The sequence below is a fragment of the Glossina fuscipes genome, unplaced genomic scaffold (genome assembly GCF_014805625.2).
Source record: "Glossina fuscipes isolate IAEA_lab_2018 unplaced genomic scaffold, Yale_Gfus_2 1, whole genome shotgun sequence".
Classification (NCBI taxonomy): Eukaryota; Metazoa; Arthropoda; class Insecta; order Diptera; family Glossinidae; genus Glossina; species Glossina fuscipes.
Window position 1 is genome coordinate 24533497 of NW_023998415.1, and position 15447 is coordinate 24548943.

At 36.7% G+C, this 15447-nt stretch overlaps 2 protein-coding genes across 6 annotated transcripts in view; one reads left to right on the plus strand and one right to left on the minus strand.

Annotated features, from left to right (window-relative positions):
* Nucleotides 1-1467: 1467 nt before the first annotated feature.
* LOC119631424 (ATP-dependent helicase brm) lies at nucleotides 1468-8333 on the minus strand. 4 transcript variants are annotated; one of them, XM_038023607.1, is made up of 6 exons: nucleotides 8029-8333; nucleotides 7199-7762; nucleotides 7043-7122; nucleotides 4317-6317; nucleotides 2659-4255; nucleotides 1468-2592 (listed from the first exon to the last, which is right to left on the minus strand). In XM_038023607.1, the coding sequence occupies exons 2-6, from the start codon at nucleotides 7749-7751 to the stop codon at nucleotides 1754-1756; spliced, it is 5070 nt and encodes a 1689-aa protein (XP_037879535.1). In that variant the 5' UTR covers nucleotides 7752-7762; nucleotides 8029-8333; the 3' UTR covers nucleotides 1468-1753. The 4 variants fall into 4 exon arrangements, with proteins under 4 accessions (XP_037879535.1, XP_037879534.1, XP_037879533.1 ...); XM_038023606.1 differs by having other exon boundaries at nucleotides 7982-8333; XM_038023605.1 differs by having other exon boundaries at nucleotides 7978-8333.
* Nucleotides 8334-10932: 2599 nt separating this feature from the next.
* Nucleotides 10933-15447, plus strand: part of LOC119631502 (zinc finger RNA-binding protein) — an 8800-nt gene continuing 4285 nt past the window's right edge. Inside the window, exons 1-6 of one of the 2 annotated variants that reach the window (XM_038023770.1) lie at nucleotides 10933-11163; nucleotides 11466-11541; nucleotides 11605-12669; nucleotides 12747-13169; nucleotides 13225-13716; nucleotides 14324-14537. In XM_038023770.1, the coding sequence (XP_037879698.1) occupies nucleotides 11613-12669; nucleotides 12747-13169; nucleotides 13225-13716; nucleotides 14324-14358 (2007 nt within the window). In that variant the 5' untranslated portion in view covers nucleotides 10933-11163; nucleotides 11466-11541; nucleotides 11605-11612 and the 3' untranslated portion in view covers nucleotides 14359-14537. Of the gene's footprint in view, nucleotides 11164-11465; nucleotides 11542-11604; nucleotides 12670-12746; nucleotides 13170-13224; nucleotides 13717-14323; nucleotides 14538-15447 lie in introns of those variants that run through there. The other variant, XM_038023769.1, reaches the window with a different exon arrangement.

A 15447-nucleotide genomic window follows, 5' to 3' on the forward strand; every position in this document is an offset into this window, starting at 1 on the left:
TTTTGTTTTTACTTATTATTCTTATCCCATAGACTTCTTTGTGCGCTCTTTTACAATGAAATGGACATAAACTTGTTTTGTTTTGTTCGGAATGTGCTCTTGGCCTTTGCGTTCTCTTTTCTTTCCAGTAAACATCTATTAAAGTTGATCGTATTTGAATTGTAAATAACTGTGTAACTGGTTTTGTTAGTTTTACGTTTTAAGTTGAAATAATACCGTTACATGTTTGTAAAGAATCATTCAAAAGCATGTCCAGCAAATACTTGATTTCTTCAATTAAGTAAATCAACAAATTTAGAATGCTTCTAATGCTCAATTAGCAGGGAACTAACACTAATTACTTTTTAATCAATACAATTTTTCGATTTCTCTTCAAAGCTAATAATAAATTATTATTTTATTTATTTCAACTTATTCGATTTATTAAATAATTATAACTCATCTATCCAGATCGAGAGAGAATTTTATAAAATATATACTTGCTACTCCTTGGTTGAAAACACGAATTTACATTTAAAACTGTATCTGGATGGATCAAATTGGTTTTAAATTTTTCCGGCCATCTTTCATCAAGATCGATTCTATATTATCAATTTAATCGATCGAGTATGACGGCCTAAATTTTCTAAAATTTTACCTTCTATATTCCACTCCATTCCTATCCATCTTTTTTAAGCTAATATTGAAAACTAATGATCTTTTGGCTAAATATTAACCACTCATCAGTTTTGAATAAATAGAAATATTTTTAAATTTAATCAATACCAATCTTGATTGACAACGAATTAACTTGTAGTCCCAATTTATCTATGTCCGTCCGTCTCTTATTTCATGCAAATTAGTAATTGTGATAACAGGCAGAGACTTTCCTTAATTTTCCTTAAGTGTATTTTGTAAGAGAATATTTAATAAAAAAAAATATGTTGAAAAAGCACGCACCTGTTAGCAAATACTTAGAATAGAATCGAGTGTAAGTATGTCAAAGGGATTTATTATACATTAGCACAATGCAATTGGGAATCTTGATCAGGAAGTGTTTACAAGGTAAACAACAAAACAGATTATAGTGAACTGAAACGTAGTTTAGTTTATTTCCGCAATTGTACATTTCCTTCCCCTCGATCACCTACCCATTACCTATTCGTTACGGAGATTAATTTCATTGATCGATCTACTGATGAAATCATTTTTTCTCCAATTCTTATGACCATTTGCATTCTAATGATCTGAATCTATACATATGTGTATATTATTGAATGTAAAATCCGAAAGGGCAGATCTGGCATATATATATATATATATATATATATGTACATATATAAATGTCTGTTGCAAATTGAAGAAATGTATAAGTACTTAGACGGTAAGGTTTTGTTGATTTTCCTTTGTTAGTTTTAAAAAGTAAAAAAAAAAAAAAAAATTAAAAAAAAGAGGAAGCAAAACTGATTATTACTAGAGCTATAAACATTAGTATTTATTCATTTAATCTTATTTATGCAGTTTACCACACTTGTAAGTGAATTATGTAATTAACCAAAAAATAATTGAATAATTGAAACTTTTAAGTTAAGAAAATTTATGACGTTTAGCTTTAAAAATATCTAGAAGAACTATTACTTATATAGATTAAGAAATATCTCAAATTGAAAAAATCTTTTAAAAAGCAACTTGCAATTTATCTTAGATAAGATGAATAAATAGAAATTTCTTATTCATTGCGTGAATGTAAAGAGAATACTACGCCAAGTGGTAGCTAATCTATATCATCGTCGTCGTCGTCAGAGATTGTATATTTTTTTTGTGAACGTTTACGTCTGGTTTGTTTCTTACTGGTTGAAACACTACCACCAACCCCCGAAGTTGAAGGTGTTGGGGTCGACGATGTGTTGGCCAATGATTTGCTTAACTTTAACTTCATTTTAACCGCAGCAGCTGAAGTAGTGGCAATCTCTTCATCATCTGAATTATCTTGATTACCGTCTTCATCCTCGTTTTCGGAATTGTCAGAACCGACTGTGGTACCCTCACCGCCGCCTGATAGAGACGAAGCTGCTGCCACTGTAATACGTTGACGAGCACCGATAAACACATTTTGTAATTCAATCGAATCCAAGTAAATTAAAGAGTTCTCCTCATTGTAAGTCTGAGCATTCTGACATAACTGCACGAAATCTTTTTGCAAGTCATCCAAGTCGCCATATTTACAATCCTCAATGCGTTGTAATATCTTTTTAATGTCAACCGGGCGCTTGATAATTTCATAATAATCGGGCAAACGTTGCCGGGAAGGTAATTTCATAAACGGCTCAGACAGAATGCGGCCATCATGTGTGTATTTTATTACAGCGGCCATAATTTTATTCATTTGTTTTTTCAATTTTTTGTCGATATTCTGGCGTCGTCGACGCTTCAAGATCACAGAATCATCATCCGATTCATCTTTCCGATTTTTGCGTTTGCGTTTTTTACGTTTGGAGTCTTCTTCTTCCTCTTCCTCATCGAAGTCGGCACCATCATCAATAGCTCTTAATAACTCTTTCTCTGTAAGACTATCCGTGTAGTCAACTTCTTTGCGTTGACGACTGCCACGCCCTAAAACAAAAAAATTCGAGAAATTATTTCAATCAATAATTTAATTCGAATGATTTTTTACTTTACCTAAAATAGTGTCTTCATCGTATGTATGCCAGCGCTCTACTTCGTCATCGTCCTTAGTCAACCAATCGGGTAGTTCAGATTCATCTATCAATCTTTCACGACCTGGATGTAAACGCTCATCTTCCTTCTTGCGTTCAATATCCATTTTCTTAAACAATTCAATCTCTTCCTCTGAACGTCCGATCATCATATTGACCATTTCGTCATCTGGCACTTCATTTTCCTCTTCTTCATCGGCGTCATCCTGATGAAGTATGGTTTGTAGGAATTGCTGACGTTCACTTCCCGTAGATTTTTGATCAAACATTCCTGCTTGTATAACCTTTTCATCCATATTTAATTTATAACGAGCAGCAGCCAAAATGCGTTCCTCAACCGAATTAACTGTCATTAAACGCAGCACACGCACTTCGTTGCGCTGACCAATACGATGGGCACGATCCTGAGCTTGTAAATCCTGATGGGGATTCCAATCCGAATCAAATATTATAACCGTGTCGGCTGTTTGCAAATTAAGACCTAAGCCGCCGGCTCGCGTAGATAAAAGAAATACGAAATAGTCCGAATCTTTAGCATTGAATTTTCGCAATAATTCGCCACGATCTTCCGCTTTTGTTGTACCGTCCAAGCGCAAATACCCGAACTGACGCCAGCTTAAATAATCTTCAATAATAGTCATGCACTGAGTCATTTGACAGAATAGCAAAACGCGATGATTAGTTGCCTTCAGTTTCGGTAAAATACGATCTAATAACTCGAATTTACCCGAAACGCGATATAGATCGGGACCAGAAGCCATACTTTGCGCTCTTGTATGATCACAATATTTCTCTTCGATGTGTTGAAACATGAAAGGATGGTTACACAGTTTGCGCAGTTGCACAATGGTATTCATTAATGCTTTGGCCCCACCTTTTCCCTGTTTACCTTTTTCTGACCCGTCAGTCAATAAAACACCCTTGCTTTGCATATGTTTGTATAAAACACGCTGCAAGCCAGACATATCACATTTGATTATATATTCGACCTTATCAGGCAGTTGATGCTCTACTTCTTTTTTCAGACGGCGTAACAGGAATGGACGCAAAACTTTATGCAAACGGCGTATAATCAAAATTGTCTCCTCTTCGTTCAATTCAACCTTTTCACCTGTGGTGGCGAAAGGAGCATTGAACCACTGTTCGAACGTGGAGCATGATTTAAAAATCGAGGGCAGCAAGAAATTCAATAGCGCCCATAATTCAGGCAATTTGTTTTGCAATGGAGTACCAGTCAACAGCAAACGATAGGGAGCCACATAGTGAGTATTCAACACCTGGGTGAGTTTGCAATGATGATTCTTCATACGATGGCCCTCATCGATAATCATATATTTCCACTGAATTTTAGCTAAAACGGCCTTATCTTTAATCACGTATTCATAAGTGGTCAGCAAGACATTAAATTTGGTGGCTCTCATCTGGTTCTGCAATAGCCGGCGTCCTTGAGGTGAGCCCTTGTAACTGACAACTCCCACCGAGGGCGCCCATTTCTCAAATTCCAAAACCCAATTTGGCAAAGTGGATAGCGGCACAATAATCAAATACGGTCCCATAACCTTAAGTAATGAGTAAAACAATGACAGTAAGCTTTTACCCCAATCTGTTTTCATCATTTACCTTCTTCTTATCCATTAAGTAGGTTACCAAAGATATCGTTTGTATAGTTTTACCCAAGCCCATCTCATCAGCTAAAATACCATTCAAATTATTGTTATAGAGCGATACCAACCATTCCAAACCCTTTAACTGATATTCCTTCAGTTGGCCGTTAACCATGATGCTAGCTTGTTCATGAACTTTTTCGTGTATTGTGTGAGCAATGCTGTAATAGGTTTGTTCCTCTGTGCGATATTCATCATCTTCGACTTTGGCTTTTTTAATTAGATCCTTAGCATCTTCGTCGCCTTCTTTCTGCTCGTCTCTTTTAATATCTTGTTGCACTTGTTTCTCTGTTGCTTCTTTTTCATTATGCTCCTTCTTATTATCGTGCTCTGAATCATTTTGTTCATCATCATCCTCTATCCAGTCCCATCCAGGATTTTGCTCCAACCAACGGTGCAAATTTTTTAATAACGGAGCCTCTTCACCAGTCAATTTATTGCCTGTCGCTTGCTCAACCACAGCAACATGCAAATCAGCTGCCATACAACTATCATCTATGTTGAGATAGTCGCCACTTACTAACAATTCTTTTTTATAAAGCAATAAACGCTTATGCTCCTCTTCCTTCTTCTTCTTTTGATCGTCCTTATGCTGCCTGACCATCTGAGTTAAATTGCTGATATATTCATCGGTCTGCGAAAGCAAGAAAGCCAGACGTTTGTCTTTCTTTTGATCGATCAATTTGCGATAGCCCTCTTCATCTTCGGCCATCAATCGACGCATACGTTCCTTTTCAATACGTTCTTGTTCCTTCTTCTGTTCGCGTTCAGCGTTGGCGTGATAGTTCATTATAGCCTTATTGATGCGAGCTAATTGAGCCTTGTTATTGCGATGGTACTCTTTAAAATCTTTACCGTGTTGCAACACAGCAGCCAGGAATTCTTGATGTTTCTGACGACGTTTGCGTTCTGCCTCTAATTTTTGTTGCTTTTCAAGTTTTTCGGTAGCACGAGCTTCACGCAATCCTTGACGTTTAGTCCGTTTATAAGCCTTAATGTTAACGGCGGTTTCCAAAGTAGTGTCACGACGAGTGCACTGAACAATCTCAGTGCGTAGTTGACGTTGAAAATTCAATACGCGTAGAGCTCTCAATTCAATCGCAGCATGAAGACGTAGATCTTCAGGCATCGTAACCGGCAAACGTTGAAGTTCTTGCATACGCAAAGCCATACGAGCGGCAATGCGGTTTTCTCGTTCCTGCAACAAAACGATAGGATCTAAACCTACTGGTTTTGCTAACGTCGTAACACGATTTGGCTTAGGCATGGGCTGTTGGGGTGCAGGAGCTCCTTGTTTCGGCGGTCCTTGTGGCATACCTACGGATCCAGGTGGGCGTACCCCAGCAGCATTTATAGTAGCTGGTATTGGTGAAGATATTGGTGGTTGACCTCCAGCCAATAATGGCGGGCCCGGCGGTTTACTCCCATTGGGTATTTGATGCAAATCTTGATTAGGTGGCGGTGGAGCAGCACCCGGAGGCATTTGACCAGGTTGACTATGAGGTGGTGGTTGCATTTTTCCCGGGCCTTGAGCGTAAGGACTTGCCGGAGGTGTTGGACATTGTGGTGGTGTTCCACTATTTCCTTGCTGTTGAGGAACACCGGGCGGTACAGGCGCCGGGCCTGGTACTCCCGGGTGACCGGGTATTGTAGAGGGCGCTACTCCAGGTTGTTGTTGCTGCACAGGTGCCTGCAAAATTTGTTGCGTTTGCATCGAAATCGTTTTGTTACGTGCCAGCAAGCGATAAGCCGTGATTTGTGCGCGCAACATAGTCACTTGATTGTTTGTTAAATGTTGATGTTTTGAAGTAGCTCTAATAGCGAGTAGTTGAGTGTAGCGAGGATCTTCTTGCAGACCTTTTTCTTCCATTGTATCAATGGCACGTTGTAATGCATGCAAATTTTCTTGGCCAGCTCGCTCGGGTGGTGGTCCCTGACCCGGGCCTGTTGGAGGACCCTAAAAGTTACACAAAAAGCAAACTTAAGAATGATAGTGTACGCTTTTAGGCATGAAAAACAAGCTACTTAAGCGAAGTACATATCACAGCAGTTGCATTTTATTCCACAGGTAAAAAGATAAATAATGCAAGTTATTTACTTTAACATAGTTGCTAAAACTGTCAGCTTAAAATAATTGTTATGAATAGTTTCTACTTAGATAGAGAGAGCAATTAATTTGCTTGTTCTTATAAAATATTGGTTCCAAAGGCAAACATAAAAAAAAACAAGGATACGTTTGTCTGAGTAAATATATAAAAACGATTATCATTTCATGGGCCACACTTTTTATAAATCTAATTTAGTTAATCTTTCTGTCTTTCTAAATTTAGTTAATCTTCCTTAAATCGATGAAATACGGACACACTGTTTACTTTTAACAACGAAGTTAGTGGATGCATTATCCACTTCCTTTAAAAGCAAACCCTTTGGAAAAAAACATTTACATATTGTTTTTAAAGTCATTTAAAAGTGGTTTTGTATTAACCAAATGCAAACCAAATTCATTTCACAAATACATATAACGTTTAATCCTAAGACGAACACAATTTTCTTACTTGTTTTTATTTCAGCTTTGATTTTTGAGGACCCGATGCGGGTATGCAGGACAAATTTTTCGTGAAATTTCTCACAGTATATTTTGTCATATATAAAGTTAATTTCATTGCAATTGGCTAAACTTACATTTGGGGGCAGACCATGTGTTTGGAAACCCATTGGCATATTAGGTCCTTGAGGCGGCATCTGCATCCCTAAATGAGGGCCTGTAACAGAAAAATTCATGTTTGAGAAGCACATGCAATATGATTGCATTTTTATATAATCAATTAATAAAATTACCCATTCCTTGATGATGTGGTGGCATATGATGCCCTTGAGGACCTGGCGGTCCTTGCCCGGGAGGACCATTCATATGAGGTGGAGGACCTCCCTGGGCTCTAGGTTGTTGTTGTGGATTCGCGTGTGGCGGCACACCATGCGGCGGAGCATGAGTCATTGGTGGTCCTGTAACTGGAGCACCTTGTGCCCCTGGAGGCCCGTGCTGTCCTGGCGGTGGACCATGTTGAGGCATTCCATGTTGTTGAGTGGACATGGGACCATGCTGGGGGCCTCCATGTGGAGGACCATGGGGAGGTCCGTGCTGCATAGGATGACCATAAGGACTTGGATGCCCTGGCGGTGGAGGGCCGTGATGTCCTGGACCAGGAGGAGGTCCCTGTAAGTGTGGTGGTCCATGCGGAGGACCTTGAGGAGCTCCCGAAGGCATCTGCTGCACGGGTGGCACGCCAGGACCAGTTTGTGACGGATGAGCGTAAGGACTGTGCGGAGATGGTGAAGGTGCCGGACTCTGGGAGGGCGGTCCCATAGGACTTGGCGCTTGCGGTGGCGGCATAGGGCTATTCGCTGGTGAAGGTGAAGTCATTTTACTAATTTGTTTCTTTCTCTACACTCTACAATGTTTTTATCTTAAAAATTTCTCTTAAATATATCAAAGTGAAAAAGTAGAATATATTTTCGTTATACACTACAGAAAAGCATTTGCACACACAAACACAAAAATTTACAGTTGCTCTTTTATGGCTGCTTTAAACCTAATTTATTTTTTTTTTGCAACTCACGTACTACGCTTAAAACTTCTAGCCCCGTAATCCCTCGCTTATGCAAACTACCTTTTTTCTTATTATTACAGAAAATATTTTTGCTTATCAAAATTTGGTAATTTTCATAAATTGCAAAGAACACAATTGATAAAACTTCGCTTTATTCATTTACAACACTGATGACAATATGGCGAATATATATGTGGTGAATTAATCAACCTTCTTATTTACAATGCTGGAATATTTTAGTAGCAAAAACAACATCTGTTCACATGATAGCTGATAGAAACAGAAAAGCAAGAAGAGTTGCAGTTTGATAAAATTCATTTCATTTCGCCTTCCGCAAATTTTAAATTATGCAATTTGTTTTTTTAGCTCTGAAACTTTCAAATGTGTTTATAAAGGCCATCTGCAACATTCAGCAAGAAACTGGAAAAAGGAACAATTTAGTACATATGTATTGGAAAATGAAATCAAACCAAAGAAACTCTTCAAACAATAACAATAAAAATTACTAGAACTTGTAAAACCTGCGAAATGATTAAATTATTAACAAAAGTTGAAAATTGGAAAAAACAAATATTGCATACTTTTTAATATGTAATTTTAAGTGGGTTCAATTATTTACGTTTTTGTAATATAATATATTAATCGTTTTTAAATTAAAAAACTTCACAATCCCATTATAATAAATCGATATATTTAAAAATTGGGGAAATTGCTAAATGCGGCATCGCACAATTAGATGATACTTATAATATCTCAATCTTTATTATTCAAAGAAGAGGTTTCAGCATCCGAACCAAAAGCCAATAGATTTTGCGATGGCAAAGCTTGCAACTGATGCAGGCTAATTTAAAATTTTTGTCCCAATAGTAGATTAAATAAAAATTAAAAACTAAAATTGTCTAAATGCCTCGAACAGTACCAACTGTGTGCAAAATACGCGGAACAAAGGATCCTTAAAATCCGATTCTATTTTTATTAGTGTCAAATGAAAAAAACCTTCAACGACAAAGATGGTGTCGAATAGACGAGGGAAAATAAAGCAAAATGCACATACGTAATATAATTAATGAATGTAAAGATTATCTAATTATCTATTAATGTAGCAAAGATTGCAAAATGTTGGGAAGATCAAATAATTATTTTCTATATTTTTCGCCTCTGGTGCCATAAAATAAAATGGTATTATGAAAAAGAAATTAACTAATTCGAAAATATTAAAATAAATATTAGAGCGGTGAGTATATATAAATGAAAAATAATGTATTTGCATTGTTGTTCTGCTTATTTAATTATTTACTTCTCCTTCTTATTTATTTCGATGAGTTTTGCCATTCACACATCAACGATACAACAAATACAACGCTGTTTGTGTCTCGACTAGAAAATTTGGTATCAAGCAACGCTGTCGAAAAGATAGTAGAGTCACCGTCAATTTTCATAACCGGAGGATTGGTTTTTTTTTTGCATATTTTGTATAACATATAATACTCAGATAAAATAATTTATTCTATTAATTCACTTTCACGGTTCTATAAATCTATTGTTTCGCCTCATAATGGCCGACTAGTCGCTTTTTTTCCCATATACAATATACGTCGCCTCACCCCTATGATTTAATTATGAACTTCTTGTAAGCAGACGTTTAAAGTTGGAAGCAATAAAAATGAGCCTACGGTTTTGTTTCTTTAGAGATTCCCTTAGTATATTTTTAGTGTAAGTTGACCTGGATTTCGCCAATCTGGGGGATAAACTAATATATGGCCATAAAACTATTTGATAATAAAAAAAGAGGCCCACAATTTAATGTTGGGATTAATTTTACAGTTGAACTTTTGTATATTGTTTTACGTTTCACATGCTTTGTATAGGTTTAAAAATAGCGGACCTATGAGACCAACAACTATAAGCAAAAATCTCTATTGCACACATGGTTGATATAATAAGAACTTGAATGAACAAGATTACGTTTTGATACAACACGCAGGCTTTGAGTAACATATATATATATATATATATATTTATATGAATATATATTACATATCCCTTCATATCAGGTTTATAAAATTCTAAGAAATTAATTGAAAGTGGGGAACATGAAAGTAAAGGGTTCATTTCGTTTCCCGCTTTTGTTTTCGTGGCATTAAAAGTTCTCATAGCTCCCAATCTCGCATGTTTTTTTTATATTCTCTTAAAAATACATAGCCGTACAGTGACAGAAACCAGGATTGTTTGATTTTCGAGGGGATATGCTCACTAGAAAATTATTCAGCTTAGGGTGTCACACAGCGAAGCTTCGTTTTGCTTTAAAATATGGAAATAAGAGTTAAACTTGTAGAAAATAATATAAACGAACATAATGACGCACCTTTTCTTTGTGTTTGATGCTTAAATAATCCTTTTTATTTTTGTTTAACTTCATTTTGTCATAATGTTTGCAACACCAAAAAGGAAACTTCGGAGGCCCTATAATACATATATCTTAATCAGCATGAAATTTTGAATTGATTAAGCCATGTCTATCTGTCTGTGAGTTTGTGTGCCTTTGTGCTGTATGTTGTTGACTCTCTCGTGGTCGCAAAAATGAGGACTTCAAATTTGATAGAAAACGTGGAAAATTTGTCAGAGCACAAACCCGCAAACTCTGTTTCTAAACAAACAAACATTGGTTTTTGTTCATTTACTCACGAATTATAAAAGATGGAATACTAAAAGGCTAAAATAAAAATAATCGGCAACACCCATACAAAGTTACAAGTGAATAAATATTTTTAATTTGTCGTCTAGACATGGGAATATAAGCGTAGCTTATTGTGTTTTCCGCCTAATTGTTTATAATTTTTTATTAACTTTTAGTGATTTTGAAAATTCTGACGGGACGTGGTGAAGTTTTAATTTTTTGTTCCTCAAAAAAAGTATTCCAAAAATGATTGAAGTACAAAAAACATAATTCAGTTAAGATTTCTTTAGTATGTTATGGAAATAAGCCTATGAGGATATCATAAAAAGATGTTATCAATGCTATCTTTGAAATAGTTGCCATAATCCCAAAAATATTCAGTTCTGGCAATATCCTAATAAAATCCTCACGCAATTTTGATCGACTTTTCTTACTCATAAAAAGTGATAAAAATTACAAAGTAATTTTTTACGTTTGCTTGCAGAGGACTACAAATAAAAAGAATCCTATTCTTGCATGTAGGTATAAATTAATTTTTATTGCGTTTGAGAAAATTTATATGTGAGAAAAATTATGTATATTATGCCACCGATGTGTAATGTAACGAATACTAGTGAAAAAACCAATAATAGTGAAAACGAATTGGTGGAGGGTCGAAAATATTAAACAAGCGTAATTACATTTAAATTTTAATCATTTTTAATATGCTTAATATTAAAGATACACAATACAATAATAGAATAACGGAAATCTATTTTAATTAACATTAGATTATTTAATTTGACCGGCGTGTTCCTCTTTTCTTCTTTTCTTATTTAAGTCTGTATACGAATTTTCTACGAGTTAGCCTGTGTGCGTGTATAAGTACAAGAGTTCTCGATTAATCGTTGTGCTTGGTGAGTAGCCATGTGAGGTTAGGAAAATTTGTATTGCATGAATTTTTATTTGCTTTTTTTAAGACTGCAATATGGCCAATAATAATTACGCCGGATTTAGCTACGGCGGCACCCAATATAGTTCACCTGGAGGTTCAGGTTATAGCGGCGGTTCGGTTTCCTATCCGGCAGTAACGAACGCTACTTACGCCAATGCCGCTGCTTACCAGTCAGCTGCCGTTGCTGCTGGAAATGGTAGTTATGCAGCTGGAAATACGGTTCCTGGTAGTTACGGGGGTTACGGAAGTGAATACGGCCGTGCTGCGTTGCCGTCGTATGATGCTTCCAAGACATACTATCAGCAGGCTGCATCCAACTACAACACCGCTCCAACAGCTACGGTTAGTAAGACTCATTATTCGGCACCACCCGTTAAAAACATAAATCCAATTGGAACTAAGCCTGCAACTGGAAAAGAAAAGGCTGGCGTTGGGGTCATTGGAAAGCAAGCCGGAATCCAAGGTGCGATTCCAACTGCCCCGGGTGTGGCTTCTTATACCAATTACGATGCAGCTTTGTACAGTGCGGCTTCTGTGTATGCTGCTCAGAAGCAGCAGGGTACTGCTGGTGCAAAAGCAAACGGTTCAGTTGGAGCTGCTACCAGCTGGCCACCATATAGGAAAGGTACGACCGGTGGTCCAGGTCCTAATGTTACCCGGCCACGAACCAAACCTCCTCCTCGTCCACAGCAGCTTCATTACTGTGAAGTATGCAAAATTTCGTGTGCAGGTCCACAAACTTATCGTGAGCATTTGGACGGTCAAAAGCATAAAAAACGTGAAGCTTCTTTAAAAATGCAGGCTAGTGCTCAGACCACATCTCAGAATCGAGGTAATAATTACCATTGCGAGCTTTGTGATGTTACTTGCACCGGAACGGACGCCTACGCAGCACACGTACGTGGCGCAAAACATCAGAAGGTCGTGAAATTGCATCAGAAACTTGGCAAACCTATACCACCAGATGAGCCAAAGAAATTAGCTAAAATAAATTTTGTACCAGCAAGTGGTACATCCGCCACTAATGGTAATGCAGCTGGAGGTAATTCGAAATCAGAAGCAGGTGCCGAAGCCCAGGGCGATCTTGAAGGTAAGATATTTAGTGCGATGATTTTTCTATTGTCAATACGGCATCAAGAAACGACATATTTTTTTCTCTTATAATAGGCGGCCAAGAGGAGACTAATGCTGGAACAACAGAAAATACCGACAATATCAAACCTGTTGGCGGAGAATACATTGAAGAAGTCAAAGATGATGAGGGAAAAATACTTAGTTTCAACTGTAAACTTTGCGATTGCAAATTTAACGATCCAAATGCTAAGGAAATGCACATGAAAGGACGTCGACATCGCCTGCAATACAAGCGCAAAGTGCAACCAGATTTGGTCGTCGATTTTAAGCCTACACCACGTCAACGTCGTTTGGCTGAAGCTCGGGCTCAACGTGCTCTTATGCAAGCTCATCGAAATGCGAATGGGGCTTTTGGTGATAATTACGAAGGTGGAGGGGGTTATTGGGATGAGCAACGGCGGCGCGCCAACTATGATGATGAATATGATTATAATAATTGGTTGGCACGAAGCTTTGGTATGCCTGTCGTTTGCTAATCTCGGAGGACAACCATTTTATGCTTCTATTTCAGGTAATCAGCGTTTTGGTGGCCGTATGGCTAATGGACCACCACCTTTCTTTGGTATGATTCCGGGTGGGGCTAATATTCGGCGACCTGAGAGTAGTGATGACCGCCACGCAATCGCTCGCCATGCTGAAATATATCCCAAAGAAGAGGAATTGCAAGTGATTCAACGTATTGTTTCGCATACAGAACGTGCATTGAAGTATGTGTCGGACACATTAGCCGACGATAATGGACCCTCAGCTGCTAAGAAAGAGAAAAATGATAGCACAGTTAAGGATGGACGTGATAATCAAATGCTATCTTTTCAAAAAGATGCCGATTCGGCAAATGTTCGCATATTAAAAGGGGTAATGCGGGTCGGTTTCTTGGCCAAGGGTTTGCTTTTACAAGGTGACAATTCCGTCGAACTTGTTGTGCTTTGCTCAGAGAAGCCTACCATAGCATTACTTAAGCGTGTTGCTCTCGAGTTACCGGAAAAACTCAAGGAAGTAGCAGGTATGTTGAAGAAGAAATTACATTTTAATACCTACTAATTCCCAATTGTAACAACCAACACATTAGAAATTGAAATTGTGTATTGAATATTGAATATAACAAATTAATGTTTTGAAAGATAAAAAAAAAAAGGCCTCATTGGTCATACATTGAATTTGATCAATGATTTGAGCCTTTTTTGTTTGGGTAACTTTTTCCAAAGAAATAGCTTCAAGTGCACAATGTGATGCTTTGCAACAAGTATCATTTCAATAGTATGTTGAAATGATTCGTAAAGCAAACAAGTGAATATTTAAGTTTCAACGTATATCTACATCTCGTGATGAATGGTTGCTGGATAATGAAGGCAAACATTTCATTTTATATTAAAGCAATTTTAATTTATTTTTTAATTCAATTGTGAATTTTTTTTTTGCCAAGATTATGAAATGAAACCGATTGTATATGGTTGACACAGAGAGCAAATGCACTGTGCGTATCGATGAAACTCTTTCAAACGATGGCAATTTGTATGGAAAAAGTACGAAAAGATGTGGTGGCATTAACGAATAGCAAACAAACGAATATGCGTCGAAAAAATAAAAATGTATTGATTTGATGTTTTCAGCTCTTATTCACAGGATGAGTACGTTTGTTGGTTAATGGCTTACTACTGACTACAGCTAGAGATCGCTTTTAATGATAACCACTCAACCTCGTTATTCCAACGAATTGTTAACGAATAAAGTCATGTCTCCGTTTCGTTTCGATCTGATCTACTCTACTCTGCTCCATTTCACCCCGGTCAGGTTGTATAATCGCTGCATAGAGGACTCTAAACGGTAAAATGAACTCTACCACCTGTCTTACAAACGAGTGGACCAACAACAAAAAGCTAACAGTACTAAAAAAACAGCTAAAGGAATATATTTATACAAAGTTTAGGGGCTCCTTCCTCACTCTGCGATCGACTCCCTGACCAACAGTTAGTTACGTTCATATATGCGTTTGTGTCTCTTTCTCTTAATCTCTCTCTTTCTTTCTCTCTATTGTACACACATAAGATCAATTCGAATTACTATATATAATTCGCCCATAACAACTGCGCTGCACTGAAAACTGAAAACTTTGTGTAAATAAAGTCCTTTGCTCAATACTACATTCGATTCACAATATACACTAAGAGCTGCTAAAGTGTATATTTATCGATTGATTCGATCATATATTTATCCAATTATTTTTGATTACACACAAATCAAGCAAGCATTCGTTTCCAAAACATTCATTTCTATATTTTCTAGCTATCTGTTTATGAAACGAGATAAAGCGCAAATAATATATATATATATATGTATACATTTATATTCGTACATATATGATGTATATGAATATATGCATTTATATAAATATGTTTTGTTTTTTTGACGTTTTCGAGTCCTGGTACGAGTGATCTTTCAGATCTATTTATTTCAACAATGCTTTAAATTTGTGTGTATCAACAGCACTGCACTCGACAATATAATTATTTATCATTCAGTTATATTGTCTGCGAGTTTTATAAATAATTAAGTGTTAAAAATTTCTGGCCGAAATTATATAGATGGTAACACAAGCTCACATGTACACCGCATCCGTATACAATGATTACGCCATCTTTCAATTGAATTAGTATATTTGTATTATTGTCATTATTATTATCATTATCATTATTATTATTATTATTATTATTATTATTATTATTATTATTATTAT

What these genes read in the sequence shown, in the direction of transcription:
- LOC119631424 (XM_038023604.1), bottom strand. Translation starts at nt 7,781, where the DNA reads ATGACTTCACCTTCACCAGCGAATAGCCCTATGCCGCCACCGCAAGCG. An exon ending in ACCACATCATCAAGGAATGG is followed by an intron (nt 7,123 to 7,198) that starts GTAATTTTATTA and finishes TTTCTGTTACAG; the next exon opens with GCCCTCATTTAGGGATGCAG. An exon ending in CACATGGTCTGCCCCCAAAT is followed by an intron (nt 6,318 to 7,042) that starts GTAAGTTTAGCC and finishes TGTAACTTTTAG; the next exon opens with GGTCCTCCAACAGGCCCGGG.